The sequence below is a fragment of the Pituophis catenifer genome, unplaced genomic scaffold, assembly GCF_029215685.1.
Source record: "Pituophis catenifer annectens isolate HBS135680 unplaced genomic scaffold, rPitCat1.0.hap2 SCAF_3, whole genome shotgun sequence".
Taxonomy (NCBI): domain Eukaryota; kingdom Metazoa; phylum Chordata; class Lepidosauria; order Squamata; family Colubridae; genus Pituophis; species Pituophis catenifer.
In genome coordinates, this window is record NW_027256883.1 from 189,785,817 (window position 1) to 189,808,513 (window position 22,697).

The window sequence follows — 22,697 nt, forward strand, 5'->3', positions numbered from 1 at the left end:
CCAAGGAGCTGCTGATACAGTTCTATAGAGGAATTATTGAGTCTGTCATCTGCACCTCTATAACTGTCTGGTTTGGTTCTGCAACTCAACAAGACAGACACAGACTTCAGAGGATAATTAGAACTGCAGAAAAAACAATTACTACCAAGCTGCCTTCCATTGAGGACCTGTATACTGCACGAGTCAAAAAGAGGGCTGTGAAAATATTTACAGACCCCTCACATCCTGGACATAAACTGTTTCAACTCCTACCCTCAAAACGACGCTATAGAGCACTGAACACCGGAACAATTAGACACAAGAATAGTTTTTCCCTGAATGCCATCACTCTGCTAAACAAATAATTCCCTCAACACTGTCAAACTATTTACAAAGTCTGCACTACTATTAATCTTCTTGTTGTTTCCATCACCCATCTCCTTCCACTTATGACTGTATGACTGTAACTTTGTTGCTTGTATCCTTACAATTTATATTGACTGTTTCCTAATATGATTTGATTGCTTATTTGTACCCTATGATTTTCATTGTACCTTATGACTCTTGATGAACGTATCTTTTCTTTCATGTACACTAAGAGCATATGCACCAAGACAAATTCCTTGTGTGTCCAATCACACTTGGCCAAAAAAAAATTCTATTCTATTCTATTCTAAGGTCCATTAACAGAGCTAGTAAATCACCTGTTTTAGCTCTCTCACTGAAATCTGTAAGATTTAGCAATAGCACTGAGACTTATATACCACTTCATAGTGCTTTACAGCCCACTCTAAGTGGCTTACATAGTCAGCACACTGCTCTTAACAGTCAGGGTCCTCATTTACTGACCCGGAAGGATGGAAGACTGTGTCAATCTTGAGCCAGTCGGGATTGAACTCCTGGCTATGGGCAGAGTTAGCCTGCAATACTGCATTCTAACCACTGCGTCACCACTGTTCCTAAGATTTAGAACATATTTTTTTCCTATGCTAAAGTAAGGAACTGTTATACCACCTTAAGAATTCAATGGCTAGAGAAGCAATTTATAAAAATGTCAAATAAATTAATGAATAGCTTTTCACTGCAGCAATAAAAATAATTAAAACTAGTCAATTTCCTAACTTTTCAAAGCCACATATGAATTGCCTCGTGGAAAATCCTCTTCCACATCAGGATTTTGCCATGGTTGATAACCACTCCAAACCAGTGTGGCTGTATATTGGGTATTCTTGAAAGCATTTTTTCCTGGATCCAAAATGGCTTATTTGAACCTAGAACAAAGCTACTGTTTTATGCAATGGTGCAGCAATATAGTTTGTAAGTAATCAGTTTTTCCATTGATCATAGCTCTTGGCTCTCCCCAATTTTTGGCTCTTGAACTCAATCACTTTATTCTTACCCACCCACTCCCCCAATATACACCTCACCACAGAGTTTACATTTATTTTTTCTTTTGCATGGCAAGAAAAAATAGCTTAGAGGCCAGGGTTTTGACTCAATGTACAGTATCTCTTGCATTTTTCTCTGTCCAGTTCTTTAGAACCCGTAGTAAAAGCAGCGGGAGGCTCCACCCACCCACCCGGACGTCATAATTAACGATCTGCGCATGCACAGAAGTGATTCTGTGAGCGAATCGAGCATGCATGCACGCTCCCATTGCAAACCGGTAGTAAAGGTAAGTAGAACCCACCCCTGGAATCACCATCTGTATACATATAGGAAGAATGCACAAATTCTACTGATTTCAACTAAAAAAAGTTAAACACATAATTTCTCTGGCATAGATTGCCTGGATTATATCTCAAACTTGTCAAACTTGTCTGTAAAGGGGATGTGCATAAGTGCACCAGCGTGCCTACCATCCCTGTCCTACTGTTCCCATTTATTCGTACTCATTTCTCATGTATATACTTATACCTGTTTATACTTATATGTTTATATGTTATGTTCATACTTATACTTGTTTTCTCACACATGCTTGACAAGCTAAATAAATAAATAAAAATAAATAAATAAATAAATCATTCCTGGTACACCTTTCTGCATAATCTTGGCATGATCATCACTTTTCTCAGGATTATACTGTAGAATTCCTTGACACTTTCTAGTATGTAAATGACAGCTCCCATCAGCCCCATGTAACCTCATACAGGTAGTCCCCAACTTACGACCGCAATTGAAACCAAAATTTCTGTTAAGTGAGACAACTGTTAAGTGAGTTTTGCCCCATTTTACAACATTTCTTGTCACAGTTGTTAAGTGAATCACTGAAGCTGTTAAGTTTGTAACCCGACTGTTAGGTGAATCTGCCTTCCCCATTGACTTTTCTTGTCAGAAGGTGGCAAAAGGGGATCACATATTTATGACAGTTGCTTGGAACACAGCAACCGTCATAAATACGAACCAGCTGCCAAGCATCTGAATTTTGATCACATGGCCATGGGAATGCTACAAAGGTTGTAACTGTAAAAAATGGGCATAAATCACTTTATTCAGTGCTGTTGTAACCTTGAACGGTTATTAAATGAACTGTTGTAAGTCGAGCACTACCTGTACATTTGGAGAGAGGCTGCTTAGAAAAAGCTCCTCTCCTATAGTAACAACTTGCATATACATTTTAATCAGTGATGAAATGTTCTGCGGATTGCCACTGGTTTGCTGCCCACGCATGCAGTGTGCGCCAAAAGCATGCTGTGCATGTGTGCATGTGCAGTGCATGCCAAACCCATGCTTTGCATGGAAAAAGAAGGCTTGACAAGGTAAGTAGAACAGTGGGGGCGGGGGGGGGGAAACAGCTGTGCCACGTGATTTAGATTGCTAGAAAGCAGGATTTTCAGCTGATTGTTGGAAATACCAGTTTGGAAGAACTGGTAGCTTTTATCACTACCAGTTTGCCCGAACCGATGCAAACCGGTAGAATTTCACCCCTGATTTTAATCTTCCTTCCTTTTCCACATCTTTTTCCTGTTATCCTTCTTTCTAAACTGTAAGTACTCTTTCTGTCTACATTTTCTCTTTGTTTCTGAAAATTGTGTGTATGGATGGACAATATACAGCAAGCAACATGATCATCATATATCTCTGTACCATTTCAGTGCTGAAATCACAGAGTAACATTGAAAAAATACAGAAAGCATCTAAAAACATTTGCCTTTCTGGCTCGTAATGAAAGTAAAGCTACCTCCAAAAATGTTAGCCTGGCTGCAGACCAGGCTTCTACTGACCGACTGCTATTGAACCCACCTCCAATAGAATCATATAAAAGGTCTGTGAAAGCATGTATGGAATGGGGCTGACAGCTATTTTCCTTTCACTCACAATTCTTTGGATCCAGTCCATAATACAAGAAAGATTTATGCTATATTTGGGTCAACTTCCAAGAAATACATGATCATGCTGAGCAGTTATTGGACTCTTAGCTAGTGTGAGCCTTTGTTGGAAGCAAGCAAGCAAGCATTGCATCCATTCCAATTTTTAAGCACAACAGCACTTCTGTCACTTAAAATATGATGTGGGAAAGCAAAGGAGGCATGGGAAACGGATGCCTAAATGGTCCCAACATAAGCATCACATTCATATATGGAGAAAGTCTTATCTATTTCTCTCTATTGAGTGGTTTTCCATCAGAAAACTCCCATTATTCACAGAGACAATATCTAGTGAGGCGATATGCGAGAACCAATCCCCACATTTTTTGTGGGGGCATTATGGTCAAATTTGGATATATCAAAATTCTCTCCGGAAGAAAGAGAGAACTGGATATTGAGCCGTGGTGGTGCAGTGTTTAGAGTGCAGTACTGCAGGCTACTTCTGCTGACTGCTGGTTGCCTGCAATTTGGCAGTTCGAATCTCACCAGGCTCAAGGTTGACTTAGCCTTCCATCCTTCTGAGGTCAGTAAAATGCATGGATATTATTTATTTACCTACCTGTCTTCCTACCTACTATACTTTAATATTATCATAGAGCCGTGGTGGTGCAGTGGTTAGAATGCAGAACTTACTGCAGGCTGACTCGCTGCCAGGAGTTTGATTCTGAGTGGCTCAAGGTTGACTCAGCCTTCCATCCTTCCGAGGTTGGTAAAATGAGGACCCAGATTGTTGGGGGCAATATGCTGACTCTGTAAACCACTTAGAGAGGGCTGGAAAGCACTGTGAAGTGGTATATAAATCTAAGTGCTATTGCTATATATTGCCCAGATGTCCTTTGTATGGCTGATTTTTGTGAGCAGACTACAGAAATCCTTGTTTTTACAGCCACTTGCAATCAACTGGAAGTCAAAGGTTCCATCATGCTCTGAGCCATAAATGCAGCCTTTCAGGACTAGGTTTGACCAAGCCTTGTCTTTTTAATCACTTTGGAGTTTTACCTTTTTTATTGTTTGTTTAAGACTGAAAAAACTTTCAGAATCACAGGAGTCTCGGTCACTGAGTGGGATTTTCTTCAATCCATTTAAAAAGAAAGAACATAACATCCTTCTAGGTTTTTAAGATCTTAATTTTTTTGGTAACTTCTTGTAATATACCGCAAAGAGGTGATCCCAGAGTGGTTTCTGGAAAACTTTACAAATACTAAAAGCTTTGTGAATTTGATTTAAAGAAAGGCTTTGAAGTTAATTAGAAAGGGTTTCTTGTGTGGGAACAATATACTGTATCTTGTTTACAAACAAGACTTTAAAGATCGATTACTAGTGCACATGTTGGCTACTTTAAAGGAATTGTTTGATCTCTGGGCCTGTGAAGCATTTGAACTGTATTGGAACAAAAACCTTTATGAACAAATCCTTCTGGAGATAACAGAGATAAATTCTAAGGTGGATTTAAAAATTATAACTTATAAGAAACAGATCAGAGGTGGGTTTCAGCAGGTTCTGACCAGTTCTGGAGAACCGGTAGCGGAAATTTTGAGGAGTTCAGAGAACTGGTAAATACTACCTCTGTCTGGCCCTGCCACCATCTATTCTCTGCCTCCGGAGTCCCAGCTGATTGGGAAGAAATGGGGATTTTGCAGTAACCTTCCCCTGGAGTGGGGTGGGAATGGAAATTTTACAGTATCCTTCCCCTGCCATGCCCACCAAGCCACGGCCATCAAGCCATGCCATGCCCAACAAGCCACACCCTGAGAACTGGGAGGCAGAGAATAGATGGGGGCGGGGCCATTCAGAATTTTTACTACCGGTTCTCCAAACTTTTTAAAGTTGCTGAAACCAGGGGTGGGTTCTACTTACCTTTACTACCGGTTCGCAGTGGGGCCGCGCGTGCACACTCTTCTGCGCATGTGCAGAAACTTCTGCGCATGTGCAGAAACATTTTGATGACATTGGGGTCAGTGGGCGGAGCCTCCCGCCGGTTTTACTACCGGTTCTATAGAACCAGTGCGAACTGGGAGCAACCCACCACTGGCTGAAACCCACTACTGGGTCAAAGGATGTTGAGAGATGTCTACACCTTTATCCCTGGCTATACTCACACGACTTTTCCAGGGCACTTGGGTCCCCAGCTGCACTTGTGATACTCAGCTTTCACATAGCTCTCCACTCCATCCTGAAGAGTGCACGTGACATTCCTCTGCACCACATATGCACAATAGATCCTGCATGAGAAGCAAAGTCAGATTTGGTTAAACATCTGACAACCAGATTTGATCTCCCAGCCCCTCTCAAACCTCCAGGCCAGACTTTGCAGTTGTCCAGTTGGGCAAACAGCTGGACAACCAGCTGTTGGGCAAACAGTTGGGCAAACAGCTAAAGCAGGGGTCTCCAAACTTGGGAATTTTAAGACTTGTGGATTTCAACTCAGCTTTGCTGGCTGAGGAATTCTGGAAGCTGAAGTCCACAAGTCTTAAAGTTGCCAAGTTCGGAGTCCCCTGAGCTAAAGGGTTCTCCTTTTGGTTTTTCATTAGCAGGGAATAATTAAATAGCTGAGACCACCAACCAGAAAGTTTCAGACAAAGACGATCTGATTTGGAGGGACTCAACTATGAAAGTATAAACTAGTAAGTTAAGAGCTGTCTGGGTGACCCAGTAAAAAGTTAAAGTTCAAATTGTACACTCTTTTAAATACCAGTATTCAGATACATTGAATGCCATTTTTTTTTCTAACAAAAGCTCTGTAGGAAAAAGTACTCAAGAGTTGTTCACAAGTTGAAACCAAATAAGTAGTTAACACTTTGAGGTACGGGATTCATACATAAAGCTGAATCAGTAACAAAACTGTTACGAGGATAATTTCCATTGGAGCTTTTTCAGCAATGACAGCCTAACAGATGTCAGTATGTAAAAGGCACTTCTCTTCTAAAGCTGCATCTCAGCAACTCCACTCCGTAAGCCACTTGGTGATGAGGTTGTCTATCCCACCCCTTTTCCCAACAATGTTGCACCCACAGCAGAAAAAGCATCTCTACATACCTATTCTAAATTAATGGGTAATTTTAAAAATTAATTTACGTACAGTGCTTCTATACCTTAAGACCTCTGGCACTTTGCAACACAAGATCAATAAATTCAACAATAAATAATGAAAACAGATTAATGCCTATATGCATTCATTCCCAGGAGTAACAACTACCACTGAAAGACTCTTTGAACCAATCCTGCTTTTACAATCTTTCTGATTGTCATCACACATGCACAAAAAGTCATTTATTATAGCCCTATTCAAATAACCATAATGTGAACAATGTGAGCAAGGAATGAGGTAGGGTTTATTTGCAAGCACCACAAATATACTTTAATGTGCTAAGAAGTTTAGAATAGTTACTCCACCGTGAATCAGAGGCTGACAGATCTTAGAACAGGGGTCTCCAACCTTGGCAACTTTAAGACTTGTGGACTTCAACTCCACATTCTGGGAGTTGAAGTCCACAAGTCTTAAAGTTGCCAAGGTTGGAGACCCCTGCCTTAGAACATAGCTATTACCCTTAATATATCTTAGTAGATGTCTGACTTTGAGTTTAGAAGCTAGGCAAGATCTGGTCTGGTTAATAGTTGGAGGGGAAAACTCCAGGGAATACTGGGGCCATAGAATGTGAAAAGTTGAACAACATTCCTGAAAAGGCAAACCATTTCTATAATGTTACCAAGAAACAGCATGGATTTCTATGGTCTATGAAGTTACATAGATTCTTGTGTGATGGGAAAAAATCTGTAATGTACATATCTATTTTTCTCTTTGAGGTATTTAAAGTGACTATAAGGAATAGAATGCAAAACTTTTTTTGGAATGGAAGGGTACTTTCCTTCCACTGTGTGTGCCCTGCAGTCTTTTTGACTCCTGGAAACTAACTGGGGAAGTTGCTGGTTTTTTTGACAAGGTTTTTCAGAAGAGGTTTGCCATTATTTCCTTCCTAGGGCCCAAGGTCAGCCAGATGGCTTCATGTCTACAGTGGGACAAGAACTCAGCTTCCTGATTTCACCACTACACCAAACTGGCTTTCCCGAAGGAAGCAAATATATCCACTTGGTTATCTTTTTCCTCTGAATCTGCCCATTTTATCCACTGCATATAAACCAAAAGCTACTGAAACTTTTCTTGTTGGTATTCAGGCGCTAAATTATGTCTGACTCTTTGCAATCCCATGGACCATAGCAAGCTAGGCTCTCCTGTCCTCCATTGTCTCCAGGAGTTTACTCAAATAAGTTTGCTCAACTTACACTGAAATTTACATTCTCCCTATTGTGTGTTAGCTTTTAAATACCATCCCCACAGTCCTCTTTAATGGCATTCTAAGTCTTTTCTTTTTTATAAATGAAGGTGAACATTCTTCTGAGTTAGATTTTCCTTATATTCCTCAATTTATATCTAGCATATGCCAGAATAGCATCAAGGATGGGCTTCAAAAATTTTAGCCCGGTTGCTGGATGGGTGTGGCCATGGTGGGCGTGGCCTAGTTGGCCTCCTGCACCATGGTGGGGTGGGGGGGTGGGTTGGGTGGGTTGTTTTTGCCCTCCCTGGGCTCCAGAGGCTTTTTTCGAGCCTCCGGGAGGGCGAAAACAGCATCCCCAGGTTCTGGCCTTCCCGAACTTCAGGTAGGTCTGTTTTTCACCCTCCCCAAGCCTCTGCACATGACCTGCATTTACCTGCATCCAAAATGGGCCATGTGGGGTCTCCTGGGAGGACAGGGTGGGGTGGGCAGGGCCAGCCAGGAGTAGGAATTGGGGGTTCTCCGAACTGCACAGAATCTTAGCTAGAGGTACTCCCGAACCTCTACAGTCCCTCCACAGCCCACCCCTGGATATCATCTGCTATGAATGGACGTTGTCTTACCTGAACGTCCCTTTTCTGGGCGCTGCGTACACTATCCATCAATGGGTTAACTTCTTCAGCCTTTGGCAATAACTGAGTGAGAGCTCAATTTCCCTTTCCTGTTGCCCTGACACGCCCCTCAATCCCATGATCCCCAGTCTGAACGAAGTTACAGGAGAACACACCGTGTCAGGTAAACAACATAACTTTAATGAAAACCATCTGTAAACACCAACAACTGTCATGGCAGAAGCCAACGAAAAGAAAGGGGAGGGTATGGATAGTGTACGCAGCGCCCAGAAAAGGGACGTTCAGGTAAGACAACGTCCATTTTCCTGTGCGCTGCTCCCACTATCCATCAATGGGATATACCCAAGTTTAAACCCCATGGGCGGGAAGCTGAATGCCTCCAGAGTCCTCCTCTGTCACCACCGTCTGCAGCACCCTACGGCCGAAGGATGCTTCTGCAGAGCTGTAGGCGTCTATCTTATAGTGGCGGATGAAGGGCGTCACCGATGACCAGGTTGCTGCTCTGCAAATATCTGCCACCGACGCCTGCGTTGTCCAGGCCGCCGTTGTGGCCGCGCTGCGAGTGGAGTGTGGGAGAATCCTTCCCGGAAGAGGTTTGGTGTCCAGCTCGTACGCCAACGCGATGCAGGCCTTAATCCATCTGCTCACCGTAGATGCTGAAATCTTCCGTCCCATGGAGGCCGGGTTGAAGGATACTAAGAGCGCCTCCGTGTGGCGGAAGGCCGCTGTCCTGTCAATGTAAATGCGAAGGGCGCGGCGGACATCAAGGGAGTGCCATTGTTGTTCTCTGCCGTTGCGAGGGCAGGGGCAGAAGTCCGGAAGTATGAGTTCCTGGGCACGGTGGAACCAGGAATTCACCTTGGGGATGAAGGTCGGGTCCAGCCGGAGGACCACCGTGGTGTCCCTGAAGATGCAGAGGTCCTTCCGGATTGAGAGTGCTGCTAGCTCCGAGACTCTTCTGGCTGAGGTGACTGCCAGAAGGAAGGCCACCTTGAACAATAGGTGTTTTAGGGACACTGAGCTCAAGGGCTCAAACGGGGGGGCTGTTAGGGCCCGGAGGACCAGCGGGAGGTCCCAGGATGGGTACCGGTGCACTGTGGGGGGGCGCAAGTTCTTGGCGCCGTGAAGGAATCCCTTGATGCGTGGGTGATGGGACAGCGCTTGGTAGGGAGGTGATGCGATGACCGTGGATAGCGCTGCTGTCTGGCGCCTTAGGGTTGCTGGCGCCAGCCCTTTCTCCAGTCCTGACTGCAGGAATTCGAGGATGCTCTGGATTGAAGCCGATGTAGGGTCTTCGTGGTGCTGAGAACACCAGCGGCAGAATGCCCGCCACGAGGCCTCGTAAATGCGGGTCGTTGAGGGCCGTCTGGCAGCCTGGATAGTATTTACTACGCCATCAGATAGTCTATCTCTCTTTAGGATGACCCTCTCAAGTGCCAGACGGTCAATCGTAGCCACTGAGGCTCTGGATGACTGACCGCCCCCTGGCAGAGCTCCAGCTGGTGGAGGGGGATCTGCCAGGGTTGCTCCACGGATAACGCCACGAGGTCGGCGTACCACGGTCTTCGAGGCCAATGGGGAGCCACCAGCAGTAGGTCGGCCTCCTCCGTCAGTAGCTTCCGGATGAGACGAGGGATGAGGGGAATCGGTGGAAAGGCGTAGAGTAGGCCCTTGGGCCATCTGCATCTTAGGGCGTCGTGGTCTTCCGCCTGTGCAGATGGGTATCGAGATATGAAGCGAGTTAGCTGGGCGTTGGTCGGGGTCGCGAAGAGGTCCACCTCCGGCATCCCAAAGCGGTCGCTGAGCTCCCGGAACAGGCGTGGGTGTAGCTGCCACTCCGCTGGGTCTATCAGTTCGCGGCTGAGCCAGTCCGCCCTGACATTGGTTGATCCCGAGATGTGCTCCGCTTTGATCGAGAGCAGATGAGACTCCGCCCAGGCGAATAGAGCCTCGGACTCGAACATCAGTGTGTGAGACCTCGTGCCGCCTTCCCTGTTGACGTGAGCTTTTGCCGAGATGTTGTCTGTGCGGATCAGAACGTGCTGTCCTTGAACTGCTGTCTGGAATTGCCGTAGTGCCAGCCTGATTGCCCGGAGTTCCAGGAGGTTGATGCTGCTTTGCCGTTCGCTCCTGGACCACTGGCCCTGGGCTACCAGGTGGTGCAGATGGGCACCCCATCCCCACAGGCTTGCATCTGTGGTCAGTGTGAGCCTGTCCGGGTCCAGGAACTCGCAGCCCTTGAGGAGTGCCGGGGACCTCCACCATCCGAGGGAGAGACGGACCTGAGGTGGTAAGGTTACCCTGCGTTTCAGGTTGGTCTTGCCTGCTCTCTGGAAGGGCAGCAGGAACCATTGGAGGGCCCGCGAGTGTCTGCGTGCCCACGGAACGATACCGAAGCAGGAGACCATCTTCCCGAGGAGTGATGCCAGCTGTATCAGGGGCACTCTCCCCGCTTCCGAGACCTGTTGGATTAGGTCTCGAATGCTCAGGATCCTCTCTTGAGAGAGGAAGACTTGGCCTCTGATTGAGTCGATCTCCGCCCCCAGGTGCAGCAGTCGAGAGGATGGCTGTAGCTGGCTTTTCTCGAAGTTGATGGAAAAGCCGTGGTCTTGGAATGCCCTCAGAACTCTTTCCATATCCTTGGTAGCCTGGCTGTGTGACGACGATAGGATCAGAATGTCGTCGAGGTAGCAGAGGAGACGCACTGGGATGGCGTGTAGTGTGGCCGCCACCACCGCTACCAGCTTGGTGAAGGTACGAGGTGCCGACGAGAGGCCAAAGGGCATTGCGCGGTACTGGAAGTGCTGACCTGCAAATTCGAATCTCAGGAAGCGCCGGTGGCTGGGGTGGATCGGTACATGCAGATATGCCTCCCGCAGGTCGACTGACTGGAGGAGGTCCCCTCTCCTTACGCCCGCTAATATTGTCTTGAGGGAGTGCATTTTGAATCTGCGGTACTTTACCGACCGGTTTAGTCGTTTGAGATTCAGAATGGCTCTCCAGCCTCCCGAGCTTTTGGGCACCAGGAAGAGAGTTGAATAGAAGCCTGTACCCTGCTGGTCGAGAGGCACCGGTTCTATGGCTCGTATCTCCAGCAGGTGTGCGATCTCTTGTGCCAGGAGGTCTCTGAGGTCTTTGGACTGTGGGACCGGGCAACGTACAAAGCGACTGGGTGTAGGACCAGAGAATTCGATGGAGAGCCCCGATGAGATCGTGCGCTGAATCCACGAGTCCTCCGTTGATCGGGCCCATTGCTGGTGGAAGCGTTGGAGTCTCCCGCCGATGGGGCCCCCGGCCCGGCCGTCACTTCCCCCTTCTGGCGGTTTTGAAACCGGCCCCGCGGAAGGACCGTTTGGCTTGCTGGGGTCGGCCGCGGTCTCGGAACTGAGATCTGTCCTGGTGTCTGCTTGTACTCTGGAATTGGGAGCGTTGTGGTGGGGTCCCCCTCGGCCCTGAGCTGGTCCGAAAGGGCTGCTGGTAAGAGTAAGGTGTGTATCTGCGGTCCTGCCGCCGGTACGCTGATGGGAGCACCTTCCTCTTGTCTTTATCTTCGATCAAGACTGGGTCCAAGGCTGCCCCAAACAAGTCTGGGGCCTTGTACGGGGCTGCGGCTAGCTTCCATTTGGCTTTAAGATCTGCCTTCCAGGGGCGAAGCCAGAACAGCCTCCTTGCTGTGATGTTCGAGGCCAGAGATCTAGAAGCGAATTTGGCGGAATTCAGGGATGCATCCGCGGCATATTCGGTGGCGGCTAGGATCTTATTCAAATCCTGATGTAGCCTAGCGTCTTCCGGGGGCAGTTTTTCCTGTAGTTGGCGTAGCCAGATGAGAGTGGCTCTGTTGAAAAAGGAGGTCGCCGTTGCCGTCCTGATTGCCCAGGCCGCTGCTTGATGGGACTTACGGAGGGCCCACTCTGTCCTCTTGTCCTCAGCTTTGAGCCCGTCTACAGCATCCGTGGACACCATCGATGAGGAAGACAGGGAGGCTACTGGCTGGTCCACCGATGGCAGAGTTAAGAGGTCCTCCAATTCCTGGGCTGAGCAGTAGAGCTTCTTGTCTAGGCTGCTTGGGGTTGTTAGCGAGGCTGGCTGTCCCCAGGGGTTCTGGATCACGTCCGAAAACAGCTGGGGGCAGGGGATGCAGTCCTTCTCCTGCTTGGAAGACTTGAAGAGCGCATCGTGGGGGCCCGTGGTAGCGGATTTAGGCGCGGAGGTCTCGCCAGGTACGCCTAAATTGGTTGTGAGGCGCGCCTTATGTAGGAGCGATTTGAATAATGCTGGACGGAAGAGGCCCGTAAAAGCCGGAGAATCTGGCATCAGACCTTCGTCCTCTGATAACTCGAAGGTCTCTGGGCCCTCCTCGGCCTGGTCTGAATCCTCTGACGAGGATGACTGGGCCTGCGCCTGTTGGTGCTGGGCCGGTTGCCGTTGGGGCGCCCCCTGGGCTGGTAGTTGGCGGGGGGCCCCTCCTGCAGCCTGCTGCCAGCCTGCGGCCAGGAAGGAAGACATTGTGGCTGAAAACATGGTTTGGAAGTCTAGCTGGCTGGCTGGTAGGGGTCCCTCTGGGGCACGCAGGCCAGCTGCCGTTGGTGTAAATGTAGCTTCCGCCCCACGGTGGCGCCAGTGAGGAGGGTCCGATAGTGGGGCATCTGGCAATGATCGGGATGCTCCTCTGGGCCGTGGCAGCTGCTGGTTGAGGCCAGCTGCCCACGGGGTTGCCGGTGTTAGTGTCAGCTCGGCCAGACTCGTGATGCCAGGGCCCGCCTCCGCACATACCTGAGGAGAGGGACTAGGGGGCTCGGGCCCTTGAAGAGGTGTTGCCGCTCTCTCCTTCTGTGCCTTCTCGCAGAGGCGTTCAAGGGTCTTATGGTGCCTTGCAGCATCCTTGTCGAGGATCGGGGGGGCCTTTTCCCCACGGTCTTTATGATGTGATGACCGTTTCCTTGAATGCTTTTTAGAGGATCTGGACCCCTTGCGAGCTGGGCTTGTTTCAAGCTCTGGGTCCGAGGAGAAAGGAGAGTCTGACAAGCCCAAAGCTGCCATCTGGCTCTCTCCACAATATGGCTTGCTGCTTAAAGGGGAAGGCTTCTGTGCTTGCAGCCGGATGGGGCCCGAAGATCCTCGAATTTAAAGCAGCAGGCACCGTTGGGGAGGCCCTATGAGAGGTGAGGGCCTCCAACTGCCAATAAGGGCAGAGCTACCCTTATCCGGATGCAGCCAAGATGGCGGATCTGGAAATCCCCTGCAATGGAGGGAGCACGTGGCTTGCAATCCGAGGGCTGGGGAAGCTGCGGTCTCACAGCGGTGGCCCGGGGGTCCTACCGCCTGCCGCGCTCAGCCCGGTGCGGCCCCAAGGGCTCTGGCAGTGAAGAGGAGGAGGGGGGAGGCTGCTTCCCTCACCGCGCTGTTCTCCTTCGATCCACGTGTGAGCTGTGTTGCTTCGGGAGGCTGCGGACTCACAGCGGCGGCCCGAAGGTCCTACCGCCTGCCGCGCTTGTTTAAAGTGCTCCGCGGGGCTCCTGGACGCCGGGGAGGGAGGAGGGAGGGGTAGCTGCCTCACCGCTCTCCGCTCTCTCCCTCGTCGTTCCGTCGGGCGGCTGCTTCAATCGCCGCTCGCGTGGGTGGCTGCCAAGGCTCGCTCTCTCTCCCCCCCACTCTAAAGCGCCGGAGGAGCCTGCGAGGTGAAGCGTGGGCGGCCGGAGCGATCGCGCCGCTCAGCTGTAGAGCCGAACCTCCGCTTGATGCAGGCAGGGAGCCAAAAGAAAGAAACAAGTAAAAAAACTACTCAAAAATAAAATAAAAACCTAGGAAAGGGAGAAAATAGCTTGAAAGCCTGGAGCTCTAGGAAAACACTTCAGTCTTTGCCAATAACTGAGTGAAGACTGGGGATCATGGGATTGAGGGGCGTGTCAGGGCAACAGGAAAGGGAAATTGAGCTCTCACTCAGTTATTGCCAAAGGCTGAAGAAGTTAACCCATTGATGGATAGTGGGAGCAGCGCACAGGAAAATGCCCTTGTCTCAGCCGAGGTTGTGGCATTTTCCTGTCCATCAAGTGCAAAGGTATAAACTAGCTTACTATTTAATTCCCTTAGAATTTGAGTAAATGCTAGTTCTGGATTTTGCCCATGCCAGTTGTATTTCTGGCATTAAAAATCTGCAAGACATATTTGGATGTTGACGAGTAAGAAACTTAAGCCTGATATCTGTCTCTATGAAAACCAACTCTTTGAGACAATTTCTGTTTCAGAATTTCTGGTATAGTAACTGATTTTGTTTTCTTTCTATGTTGTGCTCATGGAACAAAAATAGAATAAATAGTTTATATCAGTTGTATGGTTAATCAGTATTTTAAAACATTTCTGATGTTGCAGAAATGTTCAGATTGTTGAAATCTGCCGAATGGTAATATATTCAGTTAATATTGCATAATTTGGACCAGACATATGAGAAGCATATGAAACCTCTCAAATATTATGATCACTACTAAGAGTTTTTGGATGATTCCAAGCCTACAATTTATTTTTAACAGACAACAGAGCAGTTTTATAAAGACAAATATTGGTAAGTTGCAAGAAAAATAGAATTGGAATAGAATAAAAATTGGAATCTCCCATTTTTTAAAAAAATCAATGGATTAGGAGTTCAAAATTTCTATATATTGCTATTAAGATGCACTTTTGCAATTCAACAACAAATCCCACATTGAGTGATTTGGATACTTCAGACTGAGGATGTTTAGTAAGGGCTAGAAATCAAACTCAGTACAATAGTGGACTAGATATTGACACATGTGTTCTGGGGCTATTCCAAGATTATTCCTTTCTCGATTAATATTTATAAACTTATAATGCTGGCAAAAGAAGTAAGATTTAAATAAGTCAATGCAATGTTGACCTATATTCAAAAATGTGGGACCTATTATTGCACTGAGTGCTCTGAATTTATTGTGCATGGACTATAGCTAATTAGACTGCTTTACTGTGATGAAAAGACCTTCCATACTTGACATTAAAATCTTGGAATTTATAATATGTTTATACAATACTTTGAAGTTATAAAGTTGTGTTCTTCAAGCACACTTTCTTTTGGGGAAAAGGAAGACCAATTCTCTTCTGCATGATCTATGGTTAATCAGTTGTTTAAAAAACTGATTTTTTTCCCATGCATGAATATTATTTATTTACCTACCTGTCTTCCTACCTACTATACTTTAATATTATCATAGAGCCTTGGTGGTGCAGTGGTTAGAATGCAGTACTTACTGCAGGCTAACTCACTGCTCACACCAGGAGTTTGATTCTGAGCGGCTCAAGGTTGACTCAGCCTTCCATCCTTCCAAGATCGGTAAAATGAGGACCCAGATTGTTGGGGGCACTATGCTGACTCTGTAAACCGCTCAGAGAAGGCTGTAAAACTCTGTGAAGCTGTATATAAGTCTAAGTGCTATTGCTATCATGTTGTTTATTTTGATTCTGTTATCTTTGAGCTTTCCTTGTTCTTCTTTTTTGGCACTGCATGTTAAAAGCAGTTTTTTTTCTTTTTTACAAACTGCACAGATGAGTGGAATTGAGAACAACTTACAACATCCCTATTGTTTCCCATCAGTTGCCACCTCAAATCATATTGCCTCTGATCCTATAAATACACACAGAGCCATGATAGCATGGATAGTCTTAATATCTATGAATTTATTTAATTCCATTCTAAAGCTGTTACTTTATTGGCTGTTACCATATCTTAAAATAATTATTTTCAACATTCAACCAGGCATCAAGTTCTTCCACTGTTTGTTATGAATTTCTCATAAAGATGAGCTGAAGGTGGGAAGAAATAAAGCGGAAAACACAGTAGCAGTTGCTCCGTTCCTCCTGGTTGTTTTAGATACTCCTTTCTAGCAACTCTTGTTATTCCAGATTCTAGATTCATTATTGATTTGTATAAAGTATTGACAGTATTGACTGCTTTCCATCTAGTTCTTAATAAAAGCCAGCATAACATTCACCTTTTCACAGTTGCCATACTCCCATGATATTTTAACTGACTCTCCACCCCCATCTGTGATATTTTTTATGATGAATTTTTTATCATTTCCATTTTGCTCCCATTGGTTTACATTTATACTGAACTGCACTTGCCTTTTTCCCTCAAGCATCTCTTTTGCTTTTTCCCACCCTGAATGATTTATTCTATCTCAAAATTTGGATATCTCGTTGCTCAACTATATCTTCTGATCATTTATAAATAAATTGAAAAGCAACTATTCTAGTTCCTTGGAGGACTGAGCAAAGGCCCACCCTACATCTGGAAGTGTTTATAGCTGGAATTGTTCATGAGAAACCAATAGCAGCCTTGAGAGGACTGTATACCTAGAATATAATACAGCCCTTTTCTCCTTTATTTGAAGGCTTCTGGAAATGGTCAAGAAGAGGCACCAAATCACAGAAGAAGAAATTCATTGCTCTGCTTGCAGTTGATTATAGTCTACTTGCTGTTTGGGATCAGTGTGAATACTTGGTCTGTAATAGCCTCCTCAACCATAGGAAAGTGAGAGTAGGTTACCATTAAATCTTTGAACTGATTGCTTAAAGAATGCCTGTCTTTAAGGAAAGCTGCAGGAATCCTTACAGTTGTATAGCACTAGAACAGAGGTGGTATTCAGCAGGTTCTGACCAGTTCTGGAGAACCGGTAGCAGAAATTTTGAGTAGTTCGGAGAACCAGTAAATACCACCTCTGACTGGTCCTTCCCCCATCTATTCTCTGCCTCCCGAGTCCCAGCTAATCGGGAGGAAATGGGGATTTTGCAGTAACCTTCCCCTGGAGTGGGGAGGGAATGGAGATTTTACAATATCCTTCACCTGGAATGGGGTGGGAATGGAGATTTTACAGTATCCTTGCCCTGCCATGCCCACAAAGCCACACCCACCAAGCTACACCCACAGAACCAGTAGTAAAAATATTTGAATCCCACCACTGCACTAGAAATGATGGATACAGATCAGGAATTTGCATTGGTCGCATTGGTGGATGATGTCTGGAGGGCTCGGGACAGGGGTTGCTCCTCTGTCCTGGTCCTATTAGATCTCTCAGTGGCTTTTGATACCATCGACCATGGTATCATGCTGCAGCGGTTGAGGGGGTTAGGAATAGGAGGCACTGTGCTATGGTGGTTCTCCTCCTTCCTCTCCGACCGTTCGCAGTTTGTGTTGGCAGGGGGGCAGAGGTCGACTTTGAGGCACCTCGCGTGGGGGGCGCCACAAGGGTCGGTCCTCTCACCCCTTCTGTTCAACATTTATGTGAAGCCACTGGGTGAGATCATCCATGGTTTTGGGGTGAGAGTCCATCAGTATGCTGATGACACTCAGTTGTACATCTCCACCTCAGACCACCCCAATGATGCCCTTGATGTGATGTCCCGCTGCCTGGAGGCCATGTGGGTCTGGATGGGGAGAAATAGGCTCAGACTCAACCCTTCCAAGACAGAGTGGCTGTGGCTTCCGGCGTCCCGATACAGTCAGTTGGTGCCATCACTGACTATTGGGGGTGAATTGTCACCGCCCACAGAGAGGACTCGCAATCTGGGTGTCCTCCTGGATGCACGGCTGTCTTTAGAAGAACATATGATGGCCGTGGCCAGGGGGGCTTTTTATCAGGTTCGCCTGATCTGCCAGTTGCGGCCTTTTTTGGACCAGGACGCCTTACGCACGATCACTCACGCCCTTGTCACCTCCTGGCTGGACTACTGTAATGCTCTCTACATGGGGCTCCTTGAAGAGCACTCAGAAGCTCCAACTGGTCCAGAATGCGGCCGCGCGGGTGATTATGGGCGCGACTCGTTGCGCCCATGTGATACCTCTCCTGCGCGAGCTGCACTGGCTCCCAGTGGTCTTCCGGGTCCAATTCAAGGTGTTGGTTACCACCTTTAAAGTGCTCCATGGCTTAGGACCTGGGTACCTTCGAGACCGACTTCTGCCACCAGTAGCCTCCCACCGGCCAATTCGCTCCCACAGAGAGGGACTCCTCAGGGTGCCATCGGCCAAGTTATGTTGGCTGGTGACACCCAGAGGAAGGGCCTTCTCTGTGGGAGCTCCTGCCCTGTGGAATGAACTGCCCCCGGAAATACGCAAGATCTCCGACCTCCATGTGTTTCGCTGTGCCCTTAAGACCCTACTGTTCCGCCAGGCAGTGCTATCTATGTAAATGATTTTAAATTGGGTGTTTTAAATTTTGGGTTTTAAATTCGGGCCAAAATTGTTTAATACTTTAAACTATTTTAAAACTGTTGTTTGTACCTTGTGTTTTTAATTGGCTGTACACCGCCCCGAGTCCTTCAGGAGAAGGGCGGTATATAAATTAAATTATAAATAAAAAGATAAAAAAATAAATAAATCTTCGGTTGAAGATATAAAATATACAGACTATGTGGTAGATAAGGGAAGGTAAATCAGATTAAGGGTAATGGGGGCAATAAATGCCCACTACAAAACCACAATGATTTAAAAAAGGATGAAATGTACATTTGAAAAGGAGGACGGAGGAGGAGGGGGAAGTAATAGTAGTAGGAGAGTTAGAAGATAGGTGACTGAAAAAGCAATTTCCTCCATCAGTGCTAAGGTCTGGCATCCCAGAACTCATTCCAAAGTCTGATTACAACAGCCAAGCCAAGTCTAATTCTACCTTTCTAGACAAAATGCAAATAGCCGGGCATACAACACAACGAATGACATCTTGCCGGTAAACTGAAGCAAGGAATACCAAGCACTTCCTGGAGAAAGTGGATAAGGATTCAGCATTCCCAAAAACAGTGATATTTAGTGCAATCATGTGTTGCCAGAATCACAGGTAAGGAATATGCCTGGATTACTGGGAGATTTGCTTAAAGATGTTGTGAAAGGCTGATATGATCATTTAGTTTCTTTTATGCAACAAGAAATAAAGGAAGACATTACAGATATTCTATCTGAGGTCAGTTAAATGGCAATGTAAATATTATCTTTATCAAAGCTGATACATATCATATCTGAAACTGAGACTTTGAACTATGAACTTTGAGAATTTGGCAGATAATGTCTTCTCCAAAATCCACTGCAGCACTAGCTGGAATTCTGAAATAATGGCTGCATTAATTTGCAAGTGGAATGCCATCTGTTTGCAATTTGATAATAATGAAAATCACTTAATACAAAAAAAAATCAAAGTGCACTTAAACACCCCAAACTTTTTGAACATCTCTCTGACACTACAAAGTGCTGAAAACCTTCAACCTTTGAGATGATCCACTAAGGTGCACCTTATATTTTCATCATCAAAAAGCTGCATCCCCTGAATTGAAAATGAAATACATCACAATGAAAAATCAATTATGGGGTTTGAAGCAGGGGTGAAATCCAGCAGGTTCTGACAGGTTCTGGAGAACCGGCAGTGGAAATTTTGAGTAGTTCGGAGAACTGGCAAATACCACTCTGGCTGGCCCCAGAGTGGGGTGGGAATGGAGATTTTGCAATATCCTTCCCCCAGGAGTGGGGAGGGAATGGGGATTTTGCAGTATCCTTCCCCTGGAGTGGGGTGGGAATGGAGATTTTGCAGTATCCTTTCCCTGCCATGCCCACCAAGCCACACCACACCACACCCACCAAGCCATGCCCACAGAACCAATAGTAAAAAAATTTGGATTTCACCACTGGTTTGAAGGCTATTTGTTGAGCTCTTTGGGTCATAACAGGCTCATACCTAACTTTAGCTAAAAAGTTGAAGACTTAGGGGAACTGCCTCCTGCAGTTGTGGGTGCTCCATCACTGGAGGTTTTTAAGAAGAGATTGGACAACCATTTGTCCAGAATGGTAGAGGGCAGTGGACCCCAATCCCCAGGCCGCGCCCCATTTCAGGGCCTTGAGCATTCAGGAATTAGGCCATAAAAGTGGCAGGAGAGCACGCACATGCATCCCCATGTGTACAAACAGTGGATGAGCACTGGAACCATCCCCTCTCCCACCTCCCCCTGCTGGTCCACAAAGCCAAAAAGGTTGGAGAAATCTGGTATAGAGTCTCCTGCTTCAGCAGATAATGGACCCCCAAGGTCCCTTCCAAATCTGTTATTCTGTATTCTTGAAGACTTAAACTTGCCTCCACCTCTGAAAGAAGTAATAATTTCCTTGAATTAGTCTTAACCCCTGGTGACTTTATGGACACCTCCATGGGGTTTTCGTGGTAATCGTATAGAAATAGTACAATATATTATTTCTGAGATGATTTTCCAGTTTTCTAATGTAATCTATTGCACTATTTTCTAATATAATCACTACTACAAAATAAAGAGAATAGGTATACTGGAGATGGTGACTTAAAGGCAGAAATATAACAAGAGAGGAAGAGATGCAACAAAAAGCTGCTATGTATCCTCAGTGCCAATAGAAGAATTTCTGTTCAGGGTTTTGGGCTTTTCCATGCACTTCTCCATGATATTCTGTTGTATTTCATTGTTCCATCCTGTTTTCTATTTCTCCCCTCATTTTTTCTCCAATGGACACTCATTAGGTTTTTTTGGCCATGATCGTACTCCCTCAGAATTTCTAAAATGTTTAGAAATTATAGGTTGTTCCAGTTCTTCTGAAATTCTTCATACCTCCCTTTGTTTCTCAGAGGTTCTATTCCACTCAATCAGTCCTCACCACCTAAGTTTGCCACTAGAAAGAGAAAGACAAAATACTGGAGAATTAGTGGGGTGGGAGCATCTCTAGGCAGGTGATGAGACAGCACTGGCAGTCCCCTAGCCACTCCCCCTCAGCATCCTGGCTAGTCCCTCTTTTTGGACAGCCCCACAACTACTAGTTTTGTGATCCAGTAAGGTGGACACATACTAGGCCCGGCCAATCATACAATGTCATCTCACAGGACCAGGAAGTCTGTCTACATGTATTCCTGCAGATCCTGCCTTCTGGAATGATTTTCCCCAAAGATTTGTATGAATCCAATTATGATAGCTTTTAGGAAATCATTAAGGACCTAATTGTACTTCTAGGCCTTGGGGACAGGGGGAATCGTTATTTCATTTCTGGGAGGTTTATGGTTGATATTTTACTCTTCTGGTCAGTACTTTAGTATATTGTAAACAAAAGGTTAAGCCACCCATAGTTGCATAGGAAGTCTCAAATTTAACGAACAAATAAATAAATGTGGTAAGAGATTACTAATAGGTTTTTTTGTTTAGTTTTTTATTCCAGGCAGCACCAAGTCAGTCAGTCAGTCAGTCAGTCAGTCAGTCAGTCAGGCAGGCAGGCAGGCAGGCAGGCAGGCAGGCAGACTTGCTGCCCTTGAACATGGCAAGGCGAAATTGCCAATCCAGATGGATACTGGGGAAGAGAGATCATTTTGTATTTTATTCAGGCAAAGAAATTTTTTCATCTGGCTGATTTGGGCTTCCATGGAATGGCCTACACTATTCAGGCAAAACAGAGGTTTTATTCTGAAGAGTTCCCTTTGCTGCATTAACTTTGAATGACTGGGAAACATTCCAAATTGTAAGATGAGTTCCCATCTGCAGTTGGAGATGTACAGTCGCCTATTTCAGTGTATCCATGCATAATACATATTGAATATTTCCCTGAATCAGCGTGATGGATTGCCCGCGTTAACGCAACCCGCTTAGTCTGGCTACTGAATTAATCAAATTTCTGGTTTTGCAGAATCCGTTGACCTATAAACAAACAAAACGGATTGAGTTTACACAGTGTGCTAAGCCGCAAAACAACAGATTAAACTTAAAACTAACCAAGCTTCACTCATTATGCAAATGGAGCCTCTCAGCCTTTAACAGACCTGGTGAAGCATGTTCTGCAAATGCAGCCAGCTTCCCTTTAGTTCTGCCATGCGGTAGGTCTCTGGGATGCTTAATTTCCATCCCTCTGGTTGTTGGGAGCCTAAAATTCCCTCCAGATTATCAGTCAGTTATTCTATTCATCCATCCAAACAATCAGCCAAACACTGAAATCTCTTTCTGTGTTTACACATTCTCCCAGGAGAAAGAATAGCAGATTCTCACACTGTAGACATGGAGCCTGGGCCTTTCTTTTTTGTGTTAATCCAAGCACTTTCAGCCGAAACAGCAGCTTCGAAGAAGGGAGGCAGGAGAGAGAGAGGAGAGAGAGCGAATGGACCTGTGTCCTACATGCCTGTACTTAAATAGATCCTTTCCCTTTTTGATGTGAGTTTCTTTCTAAATACTTAAGCAGCCGCATAACTTTGAATGGATGTAGCAAAGCATGCTGGCTACTGAATTAATCAAATTCCTGGTTTTGCAGAATCTGTTGACCTTCTAGCTATCAAGGAGAAAGAAAATACATAGCGGTGTTCAGTACAGGTAGCACTCAATTTATGACCAGCTTACTCATCAATTGCTCAAAGTTACAACCGACTCCCAAAAAGTACTTATGATTCAGTTCTGAATTTATGACA

General features: G+C 46.0%; 1 protein-coding gene across 1 annotated transcript in view; it reads right to left on the bottom strand.

The window, feature by feature from the left end:
• Positions 1-22,697, bottom strand: part of EMILIN3 (elastin microfibril interfacer 3) — a 42,065-nt gene that overhangs the window by 9,573 nt on the left and 9,795 nt on the right. The window contains exon 2 of the mRNA XM_070939982.1: positions 5,447-5,569. Within this exon, the coding sequence (XP_070796083.1) occupies positions 5,447-5,569 (123 nt within the window). The remainder of the gene's footprint in view (positions 1-5,446; positions 5,570-22,697) is intronic.